General features: G+C 62.4%; 1 protein-coding gene across 1 annotated transcript in view; it reads left to right on the top strand.

The window, feature by feature from the left end:
* The window catches only part of KIF21B (kinesin family member 21B), a 47,267-nt gene that overhangs the window by 21,128 nt on the left and 7,864 nt on the right, over window positions 1-18,275 (top strand). Inside the window, exons 2-28 of the mRNA XM_035889744.1 lie at window positions 590-812; window positions 1,074-1,256; window positions 4,162-4,311; window positions 4,549-4,683; window positions 5,061-5,234; window positions 5,737-5,852; window positions 6,467-6,662; window positions 7,068-7,257; window positions 7,372-7,435; window positions 7,905-8,129; window positions 8,388-8,469; window positions 8,964-9,081; window positions 9,389-9,580; window positions 10,206-10,405; window positions 10,581-10,688; window positions 11,144-11,212; window positions 11,604-11,833; window positions 12,235-12,382; window positions 12,480-12,674; window positions 13,477-13,578; window positions 13,701-13,866; window positions 14,164-14,224; window positions 14,548-14,605; window positions 15,128-15,333; window positions 15,776-15,850; window positions 16,021-16,134; window positions 16,797-16,835. Coding sequence (XP_035745637.1) covers window positions 590-812; window positions 1,074-1,256; window positions 4,162-4,311; window positions 4,549-4,683; window positions 5,061-5,234; window positions 5,737-5,852; window positions 6,467-6,662; window positions 7,068-7,257; window positions 7,372-7,435; window positions 7,905-8,129; window positions 8,388-8,469; window positions 8,964-9,081; window positions 9,389-9,580; window positions 10,206-10,405; window positions 10,581-10,688; window positions 11,144-11,212; window positions 11,604-11,833; window positions 12,235-12,382; window positions 12,480-12,674; window positions 13,477-13,578; window positions 13,701-13,866; window positions 14,164-14,224; window positions 14,548-14,605; window positions 15,128-15,333; window positions 15,776-15,850; window positions 16,021-16,134; window positions 16,797-16,835 — 3,819 coding nt within the window. The remainder of the gene's footprint in view (window positions 1-589; window positions 813-1,073; window positions 1,257-4,161; window positions 4,312-4,548; window positions 4,684-5,060; window positions 5,235-5,736; window positions 5,853-6,466; window positions 6,663-7,067; window positions 7,258-7,371; window positions 7,436-7,904; window positions 8,130-8,387; window positions 8,470-8,963; window positions 9,082-9,388; window positions 9,581-10,205; window positions 10,406-10,580; window positions 10,689-11,143; window positions 11,213-11,603; window positions 11,834-12,234; window positions 12,383-12,479; window positions 12,675-13,476; window positions 13,579-13,700; window positions 13,867-14,163; window positions 14,225-14,547; window positions 14,606-15,127; window positions 15,334-15,775; window positions 15,851-16,020; window positions 16,135-16,796; window positions 16,836-18,275) is intronic.

Here is an 18,275-nt window from a genome sequence, read left to right as displayed (position 1 = left end):
ATCAGGAGTGGTGTGGCCAGCAGGAGCAGGGCAGGGACCGTGCCCCTGTCCTGGGCACTGGGGAGGCCGCACCTTGAATACTGGTTCAGTTTTGGGCCCCTCACTACAGGAAAGACATTGCCTTGCTGGAGCGTATCCAGAGGAGAGCCACAAATGTGGGGAGGGGTCTGGAGCCCCAGGCTGCTGGGGAGCGGCTGGGGGAGCTGGGGGGGTTCAGCCTGGAGCAGAGGAGGCTGAGGGGAGCCCTCATCGCTCCCTACAACTGCCTGAGAGGAGGGGGGAGCCGGGGGGGTCAGGCTCTGCTCCCAGGGAAGGGGCGATGGGACGAGGGGCACCGGCCTCAAGTTGTGCCAGGGCAGGGTGAGGTTGGGCATGGGGAACAATTCCTTCCCCTTGGGGCTGTCAGGGGCTGGAAGGGGCTGCCCAGGGAAGGGGTCGAGTCCCCAGCCCTGGGGGGATTTAACAGCCGGGCAGAGGCGGTGCTGAGGGCCAGGGTTTGGGGGTGGGATGGCAGGGGTAGGGGAGCGGTTGGGCTTGATGAGCTTAAAGGGCTTTGCCAACCTAGATGGTTCTGATTCTCTTCCTGCAGGATCCGGCCCCAGCTGTCCAAGGAGAAGATAGAGGGGTGTCACATCTGCACCTCAGTGACGCCCGGTGAGCCCCAGGTGCTGCTGGGGAAGGACAAGGCCTTCACCTACGACTTTGTCTTTGACCTGGACACATGGCAGGAGCAGATCTACACGACATGCGTGGGCAAGCTCATCGAAGGCTGCTTCGAGGGCTACAATGCCACCGTGCTGGCGTATGGCCAGGTAGGTGCTCTGCCTGCTCCTTGGGCTCTGGCATGGGCATTGGGCTCTCCTGCAGTGCTGGGTGCTGGGGGAGCTGAGGTGGCACCTGCAGAGATTAGGGAAGGTGGGGATGTATAACCTCCCGGGTGCGGAGGGGGCAGAGCTGTCCCTGGGCTGGGTGAGGTTGGGGAGCCTGGGGTGGCAGGGGGCGGTGTGGGGCGCAGCAGGCAGAGCTGAGCCTGGGAGCGCCCGGCCAGCTCCACCCTCGCTGCCTCTTTGCAGACTGGTGCGGGGAAGACCTACACCATGGGCACTGGCTTCGACATGAACATCTCGGAGGATGAGCAGGGCATCATCCCGCGGGCCATCGGCCACCTCTTCAGCGGCATCGAGGAGCGCAAGCGGGCGGCGCAGAGTCAGGGCATGGCAGCACCCGAGTTCAAAGTCAGCGCCCAGTTCCTGGAGGTGGGTGACAGCAGGTCTGGGTGACGCTGTGGCCCTGCTCTGTCCTTTGCTCAGCTCCCATCTCCTGGGCTCCTTGAGCCCTCCGTGTCCTGGCTGCTCCCCAGCTGAGCTGGACCCCACAGCGGGCATGTGGCTGGGGGTGCCAGGGCAGAGGGGACTCAAAGCACCCGAATGGTGTTGACCTTGTGATGGCCACAAACTGGGGTGGTTCTTTGTGGGCTGCAGGGAGCCGTCCCCATGGGGAAGGGGCTTATGCCTTGGTCTCCTGGAGGTTCGGGGGCTCTGGGCTTGCTTACTCCTGGTTGAGATCAAGGGCAGCGGCATCCCCGCTCCCCTGGGCTTGGACCAGCATTGCCAGTGAAACAAGGAGAGGAAAAAGTGCCATTCTTGTGGGGATTTGAGGAAGGGCTGTGTCATTTCCCATGTCCTTTGCTGCATCTTTGACCTTGAGAATGCTTCATTGCATCCTCTCCCGCCTCTGCTTTGGCCTCTCCATTTCAAAAGCCTCTGCTGTTCACTGCTGCTTTCCCTGGAGAAGTTTGTCCCAGAAAGCCTGTGGACCCTGTGTGTCTGCAGCCGTTTCCCTGGGGGCTGGTCCTGGGGTGAAAGTGCAAAGAAGTTCAGGATGGGAACTGGTTTAAGGCCCTGGTGAGAAAACGTAGGGTGGTGTTGAGCAAAGCTGAGCTCCTGAACACTTCATCTGGTTGGTGTCCCGGTCTGGGGTACAGCCCGGAGGGGACAGGCAGGCAGAGGCAGAGACCCTGTGCTGTGATCGTGCTTCTGTGTGGCTTTGGTGGCCATCACATCTGGGTCCCTCCAGATGTCAATGGCCTGGAGAGGGGAAGCAGTGCCCAAAGTCACCTCCTAGCCTGGAGGGCTCACCTGCTTGCTGGAGAAACCCTTCCCAGTTGGCTTTCCATCTGCAGGGCCCTTGTTAGCTCCTGTGGTGCTGCTGTGTCCGGCCACGTCCTTCCCTCCCCACCGCTCAGCCCGGCCAAGCTCCTGGCTGCCTTCCTGTGCATCCTCGGCCTCGTGGGGCTCCGCTCTGGGGAACCTGTGGGCTGGGATGGAAATGGGGGCAATTTCCTGCCTGTTCTGATGTCCTTTTGGGGCATGAACCTTGTCAGGCTTTTTCCCTCCTGGAGAGTCCCCTAACCCTGTTGGGGCTGGGGCGCAGTCCTTCCTTCCCTGGCCATAGGCTCGGGTACTGGCCTTTGGCCCAATGCGTGTCCCCTCACCCTTCCCCTTCCCTCGGTCCCCCACATCTGCCCTCAGGGGGATCGTCTGCTGTCCAGCTCCAACTTCCCTGGCCTCGGTTTCCCCCACTCAGTGTGTGGTGACCTGACAGTGCCGCAGGGTGACGTCTGAGCTGGGGTTAGGACACGTGAAGGGTGAGCACTGGGGAGGGGACGCCTCTGCTGCCTCTGCAGACCAAGAGGTGCAGCACAACCCCAGGGGCACCGGGGGGGTGACAGAGCAGTGGCTCTGGTCACACCAGCTGCCATGGGAGTTCCTGTAGCCTTTCTCTCTCTTCACCACCTCTGACCCCTGGTGGTTTTGGCTCTCAAAACAGCCTCGGATATGTTTGTCTGTTGGCTGCAGTGAAGGATGGGACACGGCTTCCTCTGCTGTGTCTCGAAGCTGCTCGTGGTTCTGCTCCCCAGGCCAGCTGTGCCCAGTGGGACACGGCAGCCCAAGGGCCGGGGGCCCCTGTTATGTGTGGGGAGAGTAAAAACCCATTGCCCGATGGCCCGGTGACCATTGGAGCCTGTCAAGGGCTTTGCCCACTGGTCCACCCCTCAGGCATAGACATCAAACCTTGTGCTGAGACCTGTCCTGCAGCCACCCTTACCCAGGCAACCCAAGGAGGGGTTTGTGGTGGTAATGGCTCCCCAGTGCCAGCGTGGGCACGTGGCCGCACCAGCCGCTGCTGTCCCGGCGGCGGTACAGGGTTTGGCCCGGCTGATCCCTGTCCTGTGACTCCTGCTGGGAGCACGCTGCCAGAGCAGGGTTTAAACGCCTGGGGACCCCATTTGCACCTGGGGCGGCCAGGGACGGATTGGCCTGATCTGCTCTGCTGGCCAGGAGCCTGCAGTCCTCGGGTGACCCTGCTCTCTGCTCGGGGACGTGGGTGCGAGAGGGTGACGGGTGGCATCGAGTGGTGGTGGCAGGGTGACAGACAGGCAGCAGTGTCCCTCACCTCCTGGGTGAGAGAGGTCTCAATATGGGTGGGGGTGTCCTCCGAGCTCTGGGTCCTCAGGGTTTTCCCTGCTTGTCCAGCTCTGTCTGCTCCCCCTTGTCCCCTTTCCGCTCGGAGCTGCGGTAGGAGAGGGGCTGGGCTGGCTCCTGGGGCCAGGGGCTCCCTGGGTGGGCAGGGAAGGCCGGGGGGATGCGAAGCACCCGGGTGTCCCCTCAGGCTCTGGGGTCAGGGCTCTTGGAGTGTCCTGGTTCCCCACAGAGGGGGCCAGGGTCAGGAGAGAGCCAGGTAGCAGAACCAACCCAGGCTGCAGCTCAGAGCTCGGCGGGGCAGACCTGAGCGTGCCCGTGTGTGCCCACCTGAGCGTGCCCACCTGAGCGTGTGTGCACACCCCCCCGCGCCTTCTTTGCATCCTGTCCCAGCTGGGTACCCATCCGTGCAGGGCAGAGCTTGTCCGTGCGTCGTCCCCTCTCTGCACGCATGTGCTTCTGCGTCCTCTCCCACCCCCGCACGCCCACCAGCTCTCCTGGTCAGCCTCGCCTGAGCACGCGCGTGTGCCCACGTGTGTGAATGCACACACACGCCAGCGGTGCCGCCTGTCCTCCGGGCTCTCCAGGCTGCAGCAGCGGGATGCCCCCCCCGCCGGTCCCGCTGTGCCAGGCTCCAGCAGCCTCCTGATTGCCCTGCACCCGCTTCCACCCCGCTCAGCTCTACAACGAGGAGATCCTGGACCTGTTTGACAGTGCCCGCGACCCTGACGCACGCCACCGCAAATCCAACATCAAAATCCATGAGGATGCCAGCGGGAGCATTTATACCACAGGGGTCACGTCGCGCCTCATCAGCTCGCAGGACGAGGTGGGTGTGGGGTGGGGCAGGCGTGGAGGAGGGATGGCAGCGGGGTGCCCGCTGGCCAGGGACGTGTGACGTGGGGATGGCCAGGGGAGGGGGGGATCTCACCCGGGAGGGGACAGGGCAGCCCCAGGGTGGTGCAGGGAGAGGTCGGCGTGCCCGCGGGGCTGCAGCAGGGCGCTCTCCTGACTCCCCAGCAGGGCGCTTCAAGGTTTCCTTCTTCCCTGCCCCGTGTCGTTGCAGCTGATCCAGTGCCTAAAGCAGGGGGCTCTTTCCCGCACCACTGCCAGCACCCAGATGAATGTGCAGAGCTCCCGGTCCCACGCCATCTTCACCATTCACCTGTGCCAGATGAGAGTGTGCACCCGCCCGGAGCTGGTGAGACGCGCGCCTGCCTCCTGGCTGGGCCCTGCCTGGGTCTGGTGCCCAGGCAATGTCTGGGGGCCCTTGGGAAGGGCAGAGGGTTTGAAGGCTTGCGGAGAGAGGCAGGGCTTTTTCTTGCTTCTTCCCAGTCATAGCCAGCGTTGGCGTTTAATGTGAGCTGAGGTCTGCCCTGGAGTAGCCCCATCCAAGGCAGGGGTGGTCTGGCCCAAGGGATGGCCCAGAGCAAGCTGCTCTTGGGATCCTCTTCCCCCATCCCTGAGGGACTGGATGCGGAGGGTGAATGCTCAGGCTTTTGCTGATGTCTGAGTGTGGCCAAGGGAGCTCCTGCCTGCTCCGGGTCCATGGTGGTGACCCTCTCCATGTGTGCCCAGCCGCAGGTGAACGGGGAGGTGCCCAGCCTCCTGGATGGAGCCCAGCCCACCACCGAGTACGAGACCCTCACGGCCAAGTTTCACTTCGTAGACCTGGCTGGCTCAGAGAGGCTGAAGCGCACGGGTGCCACTGGCGAGAGAGCGAAGGAAGGCATTTCCATCAACTGTGGGCTGGTATGGCCCTGGGCACCGGCGTGCGCGGCGAGAGGGAAGGCAGGGCCTGCCTGGGGGAGCCTGGGACACCTTTGGGTCCTGCTCGGAGCTGCTCTGGGCTCTTGGGGTTGCTGCTGTCTCTGCTGGGGTTTGTGCTACCTGGCCCTGGAGGCAGGAATATGAATGATCCAAAATGCCAGCGGTGAGGGAACATCTCTGCTGTGGGGGGGCAGGATACTGGGGAGGGGTACAGCTGGGCACGAGGGTGCAGGTCCCCAAAAGGTTGAGGTTTGCTAACTTAAGCTTAAAAAAAGGCCAGGGCTCGGTGCTGCTCCCCAGTGCATGTGGGGAGAGAGGCACAGCCCAGGGATGGCGGCCAAATGCTGAGACTGGCAAGGGAAGCCCCGTGCCTCCACCCCTGGCGCCCCCGCCGTGCGCGCCCCAGGCCTGCCATGCTGGCTACGTGACAGCTCTGTTCTCAGCAGGAGCTGAATTTGGAGGGGTCTTTCCTTTGTGTTGGTAGCTGGCCTTGGGGAATGTCATCAGTGCCCTTGGAGACCAGAGCAAGAAAGTCGTGCATGTGCCCTACCGCGACTCCAAGCTCACCCGCCTGCTGCAGGATTCCCTCGGGGGCAACAGGTAAGGGGGTGCCAGGCTGGGGCTGAGCCCTGGGAGGAGATGGCAGTGGCTGACCCCTATGCACAGGGCCAAGGGTCTGTGGAGCCATGTAGGAGCTATTTCGGGCCTCGGATGCCTTGTGGGTTGCCTGCTGGGCAGGGGATGCCTCCTGGCAGGCAGTGCATGACTTTGCAGATGTAAAGACCTTGGTTCCGCATGAGTCCTGGGCACAATTAGCCGGCTTTGGCAGAATTAGCTGGTGCAAAACACTTTGGAGCCCTTGCAGATCTGGGACTCAGCAGGTCGTGTTGCCCAGCATGGGATGGATCGAATTCCCTGCCTGCTCTGGGGGTCGTTCTCCAAAGAGCCCGTTCTTCTGCAGACCCCCGGCGTGCAGGGGCTGGCTGGGGGAGGTTGGCTTTGCTCAGTGCTGGGATGTGCTGCTCGCGAGGTCTCGCTGGTGCTCTGGCTCTGGGAGGGACTGGACCCAGTTTATACCTTGGTTATAAAACACAGAAGGGCCCAGGATGAGAGCCCGGGGGCACGTGGCCTGTCCTGGGTCCCAGGTTTCCAGGTGCTGAGTTGGCACAGGGTGGGGGAAACTGTCCCTTCACCCTGACCTTCACCTTCTCAAGCCAAACCATCATGATTGCCTGCGTGAGCCCATCTGACCGGGACTTCATGGAGACCCTGAACACGCTCAAGTATGCCAACCGGGCTCGCAACATCAAGAACAAGGTGGTGGTGAACCAGGACAAGACCAGTCAGCAGATCAGTGCCCTGCGGGCCGAGATCGCCCGCCTGCAGATGGAGCTTATGGAGTACAAGGCGGTGAGTGGCCGAGTGAGCCCGCCGAGGTGGGGTGGAGGCAGGAGCAGAAAGCCTCCTCCCCCTGTGTGAATTGGGGCATTTTTAGCAGGAAAGATCCTCCTGCCTACCATGCTCTGCCCTGTTGATAGGGGCAATTGCTAGGAGAGGTCAAGGAGACTTAAGAGACGGGGGCTCAGCTCCTGCCCTGCCACAGGCAGGACCTTGGGCAAGTCTCTTCGGGATGCTGAGGCAGGAAGAAGCCTTGAAGCATCTCTAATTCTCTGCCTGTTGTCCTCAGGCCTTCCTGGTCCTTAGTTTTGTCCCTGCCCCTGCTTTGGTGGCTGGGGCTGCCCAGAGGGATGCAGCGGTCAGGCCCCCGTGGCCCAGCATGCCCTGCATTCAGGGGCTCTCCTTGTGTCCCCGCAGGGCAAGCGCATCATTGGGGAGGACGGCTCGGAGGGCTACAGCGACCTCTTCCGCGAGAACGCCATGCTGCAGAAGGAGAACAGCACCCTGCGCATGCGGGTGAAGGCCATGCAGGAGGCCATCGATGCTATCAACAGCAGGGTCACCCACCTCATGAGCCAGGAGGCCAATCTGATGCTGGCCAAGGCAGGTGAGGCTGGGCTAGCGCATGGCGTGGTGGGTCAGCCCAGCCAGCGTAGCTGGGATGGGTGCTGTGGCACAGCCCATGTCTTGCCTTGACCCACCCATGCCTCTGCTCCTCCAGGTGATGGTAACGAAGCCATTGGTGCCCTCATCCAGAACTACATCCGGGAGATTGAAGAGCTGAGGTGAGCTGGGCACGGGAGGGGGTGTCACCGGGGTCCCCGGGACAGTGGGCACTGTGGTGGGGACTGAGCAGCTCCCAGCTCCATCCTCCAGCGTCACTGGGGTTTGTCGTAAGCCCTGAGAGAGCAGCAGCTGAGACCACGGGGGCTGGGGGAGTCCCAGCCTTGGTGCTGGGAAGTGCTTTGGCCATTTTCATCCTCTATGTGGTCATCGATGGAGGGGGAGATCATGGTGGGCGTGCTGGTGTCTCCCAGGGACTGCTGGCCCCTCAAAAGCTGGGTCCATCCCAACCCCTTGTGCAATCCTGGGACCCTCTCTTGCAGCATGCTGACCTTCTAACCCAACGTGAATGGGAATGGCTTTGTGGTGACTCTGTCCCTGGCTTACACCATCCTAAAACCAGGCAAGGGCCCCTACTCTGGGGACAGTGGGATGTCCCCTCTTTGATCACGTCCTGTCTCCACTCCCTAGGACGAAACTCCTGGAGAGCGAGTCCATGAATGAGTCTCTGCGTCGCAGCCTCTCGCGTGTTGCTGCCCGGCCCCCCTACTCCATGGGCTCATCCCCAGCATCTGGCTTGGCTGGGCTGTGCAGCCCCGCTGCTCCGGTGGAGACGGAGGCCTCCGATGTCCTCCGACGGGCCAAGCAGGACCTGGAGCGCCTGAAAAAGAAAGAGAGGAGGCAGCGGAGGAAAAGGTGAAGGCAGCTGCCGCGTGATGTTGGGAAGGGGGAGGCTGCGTGTTGGTCCCTGTCTGTCCGTGCTTCCCCCATCCGTGCTAAAGCCAGAGCACTGAGCCAGAGCCCAGGCGCCTGGGTTCCCCTCCCCGCGCTGCCTTGCCCTTGGTCCCCTTTTCACCCACCACAGGATCCTGGAGGCAAGGGGGGGGCCTGGCAGGACTCGTGCCCGGGCCCCCCCATGCTGGGACTCACCAGCACCCCTCTGCTCTCTCCCAGCCCGGAGAAGGAAGCATTTAAGAAGCGGCAGAAACTGCAGCAGGACAACGGGGAGGAGACAGACGAGAACGAGGTGGAAGAGGTGAGCGGGCTCCGTGCTCGTACCGAGGTGGGTGTTCGGGTGTGGAGCGTTGTCATTGCCCCACATGGGAGAGGGACCAAGCCCAGCCTGGCCCTGCAAGCAGGCTGGAGGGGTCGTGGAGCTGAGGACTCCATGCTGGAGCAGGGGGCAGCTGGATGCTCCCCCGCCAGCCCTGCTGGGGGGCAAGGAGTCCACGTCTTTTTGGGCTTGGTTTCAGTAAGCATAGGTGAAGGAGGGGTGGGAGATGCAGTGCTGCTCATCTGGGAGGGGATGGATGCAAGGATGGAAGGAGCTCAGAGCTGCTCTTCCCAGCAGTGTACGCTGGGGGTCCAGAAATGGTGCTGCAGCCCCTGGGCATCCTGTGTGGGAGGCTGAGTCCCGCCGTGGGGGCTGCAGCCCACGCCGTGGGGTGAGCTCAGGTTTGGAGGAGGAAAGAGCTGCAGAGAGAAGGGCAAGGCCTTGCTTCCAGCTCAGCTTGGGCACTCATCTCTTAGGAGGAGGAGGAACAGGACGAGAGTGGCTGTGAGGAGGAGGATGGACGTGAGGATGAAGATGAGGACTCGGGCAGTGAAGAGAGCCTGGTGGACTCAGACTCGGATGCAGAGGAGAAGGGTAAAGAGCAGAGCCACGCATGCAGCCTGGGGCATGGGGTGCGTTTGCCTGTGTCTCCTGGCACTGAGCTCTGGTCCTGGGAAGGGAAGGTCTGCTGGGGCGCCCTGGCCACGTCTCCTCTGGGGGGCTTGGAAAAGCCCCAGGGTTGCTGCAGGGGTTCTCCAGCGTTCTTTGGGTGCTGCCACTCCCCAGCGATGCAGGTTCCCATGGGCTCTCTCTGCCCTTTCCTTGTGCTGTGGCTCAGTGGGGCCGTGGGATCGACGCTCCCCCATCCCTCCCAGCCTGACTGTCTCTCACCGGCCTCCAGCCGTGAATTTCCAGGCCGACCTGGCGGATTTGACTTGCGAGATAGAGATCAAGCAGAAGCTGATTGATGAGCTGGAGAACAGCCAGCGGCGCCTGCAGACCCTCAAGCACCAGTACGAGGAGAAGCTGATCCTGCTGCAGAACAAGATTCGGGACACACAGCTGGAGCGGGACCGCGTCCTGCAGAATCTCAGTAAGAACCACCTCGCCTGGGGGATCCCATCCCTGCAGGGTTGGGCCCCAGTCCCCGCTCCTGCCCAGACTCGGAGCCAAAGCATCCCCCCCGCACCAGTGCTGGCTCTGGTAGAGCTTTGCCATCCCCCTGCATCTGCTTGAGCCCCTGGGACCCCAAGGACCCTGCTTGTCTTGCCGTGGGAGCAGGACTCGTCAGCTGAGGAGCTCCTGACCCCAGTGGTGCTGGAGAGGTGGCTGGAAAGGTTGGCGAGGCAAAGCCTCCTCTAGCCTTGAACACCGCTTCATGAGATGTGGGAACGTTTGGGGAAACTGGGGTGCTGAGGGGCACATGAAGACCCCAAAGACGTAGTGGCGTAGCTGATCTCTAGGCTCAGCAGGGTGGGATCACCTACGCACATGGCTCCTCTTAGCCCAGCAGCTCTGCTGTAACCCGCTGTCCCCACCCCGTGCTGAGCCCTAACCCATCCCCTCCAGCCAGTGCCCCCAGTGAGACCCCAGCCTGCGATGGGGCCAGAGCAGAGCGAGGAGGGAGGGAGCAGCACTGGTGCCTCTGGGCAGGGTGTGTAGGTGCAGGAGGAGCCCCGGGTGCGTGGCCATCGCATGCCCTCTCCTCGCTCCCCCAGGCACCATGGAGTGCTACACGGAGGAGAAAGCCAACAAGATCAAAGCAGACTACGAGAAGCGGCTGAAGGAGATGAACCGGGACCTGCAGAAGCTCCAGGCAGCCCAGAAGGAGCACGCTCGCTTGCTCAAGAACCAGTCCCGCTACGAGCGGGAGCTGAGGAAGCTGCAGGCAGAGGTGGCCGAGATGAAGAAGGCAAAGGTACCTGGACATGGCCGGGCAGGGAGGGCAGCCCTGGTCCAGTCTGACTCCCTGCTCAGAAGCGATGTTTTCCACTCCCGGTGGCCAGTGCAGGATGTCTGTCTGTCTGTCTGGTGGGTGGGTGCCCTGGGACAGTCGGGTGCCCCTGCCAACACGCGGTACCTTCCCGTTCCAGGTTGCGCTGATGAAGCAGATGCGGGAGGAGCAGCAACGGAGGCGGCTGGCAGAGACGAAGAGGAATCGGGAGATCGCGCAGCTCAAGAAGGAGCAGCGTCGGCAGGAGGTGGGCACCCAGCCTGCCCACGTGCCTCTGGGCGCCCCGCGCGGGGGCAGAACGGGGCTGGCTGGGGGGGATGTTTGTCCTGCTCTGACACTCCAAGGTGTCATAAATATCAGTGGGGGAAGCTCGGAGCCCTGCTGCACCCATGGCCTTGCCAGGGGCTGTGCAGCCCCAGCCGAACATGCCTGGCTGGATGGCTCCCCAGGGCCTCCCGCAGCTCCCAGCATGGCTGTGGGTGATGCTGCCAACTCCCCGGCATACTTGGGGGGGCAATGTGCCATCAGGGCCAGCTTCAGGGCTGGAAACCTGCTCGCTGTTAAAATCAGAAGTGAGACTGCTCATGCCAAAGTAACTGCTCCAGGCTTTGGTAGTGGGAGCCCCAGGACTGGGAGCCCCAGGACTGGGGCCGTCGCTGGGGTGGCTGGGCAGGAGCCCAGGCATCTCTCTCTCTTGTGCAGTTTCAGATCCGGGCTCTGGAGTCTCAGAAGCGGCAGCAGGAGATAGTGCTGCGGAGAAAAACCCAGGAGGTGAGGGGCAGGGGAGTTGCCTCCACGTAGCCCCCAGCCCCCATGGGGGTCCTGGCCCCAGCGCTTGGCTCAGAGGCAGCCTGTCCTCCTGACAGTGCCAGCTCTGGGACTGGGTTTCCCAAAAGGCTGGGAGGATTTTTGTGGCTCGGTAACAAGGTGGGAGATGGTCACAAGCAGCAGAGGAATTGCCCATCTCCCGGGGCAGCTGAGCCCAGCAGCAGGGAATGGGCTACGAGGGAGAAGGGGGAAACCCATGGAGCACAAATGGCCCTGGGGCTTCGGGTCTCCAGAGCTGCTGCTCTCGGTCCTGTGGAGACCTGGGGGTGATGGTGATGGGGTTGGGCTGGGGACGCCTGTCTGACACCCTCTCCTCTGCCCCTCCTCTGGGCAGGTCTCGGCGCTGCGCCGTCTCGCCAAGCCCATGTCCGACCGGGTCGCAGGCAGGACAAGCCAGAAGCCGGCCATGCTGGACTCGGGCGCGGAGGTCTCGGCCAGCACCACCTCCTCTGAGCCTGAGTCTGGTGCTCGCTCAGTCTCCAGCATCGTGCGCCAGTGGAACAGGAAAATCAACAACTTCCTGGGAGACTCCCCCTCCTCCGTGAACGGGGCTCGGCCCGCCAGGTCAGGGCAGGGGCTGCCTGGACGGGTGATGAGGCATCCCAGGACTCCCCTGTCTGGCTTCTGGCTTGTGCTGGAGGTTGAACACCAACTTCTTATTGCGCATTTGACCCACGCTAAACCACTGACCCGGTGACGGGCTGTGCTGGCAGCGTGTGACTGATGGTCACCTGGGCTTGAGCCCGGTGCTGGCCTCCCATGAGCGTTAAATGCCACGGCACAAACCCTGCTGGGCTCAGCTCTTGTCCCTCTCCTTGCTAAGGGGCGATGGCAAAGTCGGGCAATCCAAAAACGATGCAGCTGCCTCTTCTACTCCTGGCCAGTTAGAGCCCAGGCATCGTTTTGGGGTAAGCACAGCTTTCCAGACCGGTCACCCATGTGCCTCTTCTCCCCTCTGGCTGTAGGAAGAAGTTCCCCAAGAAGGGGGCGAGCCAGACCTTCAGCAAAGCCGCCCGCCTCAAGTGGCAGTCACTGGAGCGGCGCATCTTTGACATTGTCATGCAGAGGATGACCATCGTCAACCTGGAGGCTGACATGGAGCGGCTCATCAAGGTGATGGTGGCACTGGGGACAGAGGGGGCTTGGTGGTGGGTGTGGGGCAGGGGGACAGCCGTGCCGATAGTGCCATTCCCCCTCCCTTTTCCCCCAGAAACGCGAGGAGCTGGCGCTGCTGCAGGAAGCATTGCTGGGTAAGAGAGCAAAACTGCAGGCAGAGAGCCCCAAGGAGCAGAAGGGGCTGCAGGAGCTGAACGAGGAGATCGAGGTGCTGGGGGCCAACATCGACTACATCAACGACAGCATTTCTGACTGCCAAGCCACCATCATGCAGATCGAGGAGACTAAGGTGTGCAGCTGGTGGGGAGAGCCGGAGCATCCCCAGGAGGCGAGGATGTCCCTGGGCACGGCCAAGCCGGGCGTCCCGGGGTCCTCTGAGCCATGTCGCACTCTTGGTGGGGCTGCACCCACGCAGTCACTTCTCATGAGGCGGTTAATTGTGGAGGGGAGTGCTGCCAGGTCCTTGCACGTCCATGGACAGGCTGCCGGTGCCCTAGGCCCCTGGGATGTAGGGAAGCTGCAGCCCCCGTCCTGCCCATGGGGCTGGCCGTCACTTGTGCCCATGGGATTTTCCTGTGCTGGGAACATCCTGGGGAGGACTGGCTTTTTTTCCAGCAGAAACCCTGTGGGCTTTGTGTCTGGTTTTGACAATGGGCACGGCACAGAGACGCTGTGTTGTTCCTGGTTCCCCTCTGCTGGCAGCAGCCTGGGGTGGCGGCTGTGTGCTGTCCCTGGCTTGTCCCTAGGCTGTCACCTAGGTTGCCGGGGAAGAAGGGGCTGTTGTTAATTCACGCTAGCCTTGGGCTGGTGACCTGGTCTGCTGTGGACTCGGGTGAGGCTGGTGTCTGCAGATTAGGGGCTAATTAAGTGTTGGCACCAGGATTCCTGTAGCAACAGAGAAGCTTTTCAGGTTGCGTTGGCCATCTCCGTGGCCGGATCTCCCCAGCAGCCACACGGGCAGGCTGAGGAGAGCGAGTGTCAGGACTGGGCAGTGCTGGCGCGGGGTGGAGGTGCTGTGCTGGCTGCCGCCTGTCCCACGCCCAGCAGCGAAGCTCCCCTGCTGCATCTGACACCCGTCCCTCTGCTTTCAGGAGGAGCTGGACTCCACGGACACCTCGGTGGTGATCAGCTCCTGCTCCCTGGCCGAAGCCCGGCTCCTGCTGGACAACTTCCTGAAGGCCTCCATCGACAAGGTGCGGGGCCAAGCCGGGACCTGGTTACGTGACGGGGTGTCCTGCAGCTGGGGAGGGGAGCAGGGCGCCAGGGTGGGGACCTGAGATGCCCGCCTGAGGCCAGCGTGGCTGTCCTTCCCCAGGGGCTGCAGGTGGCGCAGAAGGAGGCCCAGATCCGCCTGCTGGAGGGGCGCCTGCGGCAGACAGATGTGACCGGCTCCTCGCAGAACCACGCCATCCTGGACGCCCTGCGGGAGAAGGCTGAGTCGCACCCTGAGCTGCAGGCCCTGATCCACAACGTCCAGCAAGGTGGGCGCAGGGCTGGCGCGTCCTCGGGGCAGGTGTGCTGCCCGTGGGGCGAGGTGCCTGCCTGTGCCGGCCCCCCAGGAAACACCTGGAGGGCCCACGGCTGGGACCAGCGTGCCCAGGGCTGCCCCAAGGGCGATGCTGGGTGGGAACGCGTGCTCCAGCCACCACACAACAGGGAGAAGGAGCAGGTCCCCAGCCCCAGCTGCCCGGGCTGTCCCCTCCGACACGCGGCTCAGTCGGGACTCGCACGACGTGGTCCCCTCTGCGCCACTGATGGGCCATCTCTCTCCTGCACAGAGAACGGCTACACCAGCACAGACGAGGAGGTCTCGGAGTTCAGCCTGGCTTCAGATGGGAGGTGAGTGCCCAGCCTGGCCACGTCTGAGCTGGTGGTGGCTGGGGATGCCAGGGCTGTGATAGGGGGTCTGGTGCCACCCATGGGACCTCACAGATGGACATGGATGAACAAAGCCCCACCTAAGCTTTCCCGTGGTGCCCAGCCTTTGAGGAGAGGAGCAGAAGATGTCTCAGACCCCAGCAGGGAGAGAAGAGTGGGTCATCCCTTGGAGAAAGGGTGCTGGGGAGCAGGGGGTGACCCAAGGAGTCTGGTAGGCTGGTGGAAGCCACTCTCTGAAAGGAGTTTGGCACTAAAGATCCATCTCTTCTCCCTCCTCCTTGCAGCATCTCCCAGTCTTTCACCATGAAGGGCTCAGCAAGCCAGGATGACTTCAAGTTCAAGGTTAGCTGGTCTCGCTGTGTGGCCCCGTCACAGGGAGTGGGAGGAGGGATGGAGGGGCATGTTGTTCAGCGATGCTCCAGGCCTCTGCTCTGCAGTCTGAGCCTTGAAGAGCCAGGCTTGGCATAAAGCAGCATGGCTTTGGTCTCTGGGTGGGGTCAGCTGTAGGCAAGGGGGAAGTCGGGCCTCCTGGTCCTGTGGTCCCCTGAAGCACTGGAGACTTGGGAAACATCCACTGGGTTAGCCACCACCCTCCGGATGTGAGTGGGTACCAGGGAGGTCCCTGTGCAGTGCTGCATCCGTTGGGGTAGAGGTGGAGGACAGCGCCCGTTGTTCTGCACAGGCCGTCACGTTTGCTTCACGTGTGGAGAGCTGGCACTGCAATGGGCCTGCTGCGCCGTGGGGGGGGAGCTCAGCCTCCTGAGGCCAGAGAGCACGAGCTGGGCCACCCCACAGCTCCCTGGCTGTTTCTGTTGTGTGTCCCCCCCTATGCTGCCTCTGCCTGAGCCCTCTGCCCTGCTCTAGGGAGAGCCCAAGCTCTCAGGGCAGATGAAGGCAGTGTCGGCTGAGTGTCTAGGACCCACGCTGGACGTCTCCACCAAGAACATCACCAAGTCCTTGGCATCCCTCATGGAGATCAAAGAGGATGGGATCAGCTTCTCCATCCGAGACCCCTATTACAAGGAGAAGGTGTCGCGCACCATCAGCCTGCCCACGCGAGGAAGCACCTTGTGAGCATGGGGTGATGGGCACAGGGAGGCTCAGGGGGGTGGGAAGCTGTACCCTGAATGTGCAGTTGCAGAGCAGTGAGAGTGAGCCCAGTTCTGCATCAAGCAGCGGTGGATTTCTCCAGTGGCACCTGGAGAGTGGCTAGGAGTGTGTTGGTGTCCTCTGCAGATGAAGAGAAGGGTACTCCAGGAGGAGGGAAAGAAGCGGGGGTGTTCGAGGGTCCCCACCTTACTGCCCTGGGTTATCAGCCTTCTTGGAGGCTTCTTGGGTTGCCAAAAACCCCTGTGTTCATGGGATGACTTGAGGCATCCTCTGATCTTGGGGTTGTGACTCTAGGGCAGCCCAAATTCTCCATTTGCTCTGCTGGGGAGGGACGTGGGTGTCCAGCACAGAGGGATTCCAGCAGGGGGGCAGGCACCCACTGTGCTGTTTCACTTGCTTTAGTCCTAGGCAATCTCGTGGCTCAGACACTTCACCTCTGACAAGGAGGAAATCCTATGACCGTGGGCAACCTGCCAGGTGAGCCTGGGAGCCGGAGAAATGGCGACATGGGCAGGGAGAGGCTGGGTGGCCCATACAAGTGGGGAGGGATGCTGGCTGGGCCAACTCTTGCCGGGCTCCGGTGTGCCTGGCAGCTGCCAGGTGAGCGGGTCCCCAGTCACGTGTCCCTCTCATCCTTCCTGGCTCAGGCCTCCAGATGTTGGCTTCACACCTCCCTCATCCCCACCCACCCGTCCACGCAACGACCGCAATGTCTTCTCTCGTCTCACGAGCAACCAGAGCCAGGGGTCTGCCTTGGATAAGTAAGTCCTGGTGGGGCGGGAGGGTCTGAGGGATGCGGACCCATGCCGTAACAGCAAACAGCACGTACCAGGTCCCACGGCCGGGTGTAGGAGCACAAGACCTGGGTTGGCCCCAGCCAGCCTCCTGCTGCCATTTTCACTCGCTGCTCCTCTCCATGAGGGAGCAGATGCTCTGCAAGGGCCATGCTGGACCCTTGCCCTGTCCTGGCTTGCTGGAGCTCGCAGGCCTGGCCTCTGGCTAAGCCCTGCTTGGAGACACAGTGGTGCCAGACTTGGACCACTGGACAAGGCTATGGAGCAGGATGGGGTGAGGCGGCATGGGGGCTCCCAGGAAGCCGAAGGACCGGCACCAACCCACAGATGCTGCTCCAGCCTTCCAGCCTCCCCTGCAGCAGGTCGGGCAGCTGCCCTCGGAGCTTTGCTAGCAGCGCCGACGTTCCCTGATGGAGACTTGCTGTGTCTGATCCTCACATGCTCTCCTGCTCCTCTGCCCTCTCTCCTGGTTCTCCATGTGTGCTTCTCTTCCTCCCTCTCTCCCCTCCTCCTCCTCTCTGTCCTACACTGGCTTGGATGCAATAACAATTCCTCCATCTCTGACTCCTCTGCTGCCTCTTCTAGTCTGGGTTTTCTCTCCCATAATCCTGCTAATTTTCTGCCCCTAGGTCTGATGACAGCGATTCCTCTGTCTCGGAGGTGCTGAGGTATAGACAACTTTCTATTTATTATCCCTGCCTCCTCTCCTCCTCCTTCTCTCTGTCTCCTGAGTCTGCTCTCCCTTGTCCCTGCATGCTCCACCTGCGCCTTGCTGCTCTCCCCACCTCCCAGCTCGTGCCTGCTGTCCCCTCCTGGCATTCTCCCATGGGCACTGCCACTGGGGTGGCAGCATGTTCTCCTCCCCAGCATGACACCACCATGTCCCATCCCGGCCCCCGGCTCTCCAGCAGGATGGTGGGATGCTGGGGAAGGGGGCAGGCAGCCCAGGGCACTCCCAGTGTGTCCTTCTTGCAAGCATTTTCCAGGCAAATATCTCCGGGTGCTCCCCACACGGGGCTGTGCTTCCCTGGTGCTGGGTTGGGGACGGGTGGGTCTCGTTCCCAAAGACACCAAGTGAGGTTGTGGTACAGAGCTTAGCCTTGGGGTGAGGCTGCTCCTGGGCTTGTCCCGCAGCACCCTCCTGCCTATGGAGGTTTCCCAACACGAGGGCCACCTTTTCTCCCATCCTTAGGGACTTCCAGCACCCAGGGGCCCCCTCACATTCCCCTGAGTCCCCACGGTCACTGGGGAGGTGGCACCAGACGCGTCTGTGCTGCCTCCTCTAGGGTGGTTTGCTGTCAGGCATCAATGCGACGTCCATCGTCCATCAGCAACATCTCGCCCCGGGGAGCCGGGGTTTCCATTTAGAGTCGCCTGGAGCCTGGCGGAACGCTAGGGGTCAGGGGAGGGCTGTTTAATTTGAGTTTGTACGTGCAGCTGCCAGCTGAGAAAGATCACATGCCCGTGATTTCCAAACCCAAATTAATGAGCCTGTGTTTGTCCTCATGACTGATGCAAACCTTACGCAGCCTCGGGCCTGCCCTTCTCCAGCCCCGTGCCTCAGTTTCCCTGCCTGTAAGAAGATAGGAGCGCAAGCCAGGGCCCCGCAGCTGTGGGGAGACTGTGCTTGGGACGCCAGCTGGGAAGAGCTGTTGGTGGCCACGCACACTTTGGTCAGGAAGGGTAGGGGTGCTGGTCCTCAGCACCCCGAGCATTGCCACAGTGGAGGGATCGGCAGATGCTGTGTCCAGAGGGACGGGCAGCAGATGTCCCTTGGAGGAAGGTTTGGCAGGGGTAGGTCCTCCCCTGCCCAGCGCCAGCGGGGGCTGCAGGGCTTCCACAGCCATTGCGACAGGGACGCTGGGTGCAAATGCCGGTGCTGTCCCTTAGTCACCCTTGTGGCATTATGTAAAGGAGCGGGGCCCAGATTCCAACCGTCACTGGCCGCAGACTGACAGCCTCCAAGGAACTGGGGTGCTGGGTACCGGTACCCTGAAATATTTATCCTGGCAGATCTTCAGGCTGGAGAAGGTGCAGTTTGTCCCAGACTGACCTCAGGACCAGTGAACTGGGTTTCCTGGCCCCTTGGGTCTGTGCTGGCCCAGGCG

The sequence above is a fragment of the Egretta garzetta genome, unplaced genomic scaffold (genome assembly GCF_000687185.1).
Source record: "Egretta garzetta isolate BGI_Z169 unplaced genomic scaffold, ASM68718v1 scaffold202, whole genome shotgun sequence".
NCBI classification, from domain to species: Eukaryota; Metazoa; Chordata; class Aves; order Pelecaniformes; family Ardeidae; genus Egretta; species Egretta garzetta.
Note: the sequence above shows the minus strand (reverse complement) of the source record. Positions and strands in the feature narration are given on the sequence as shown.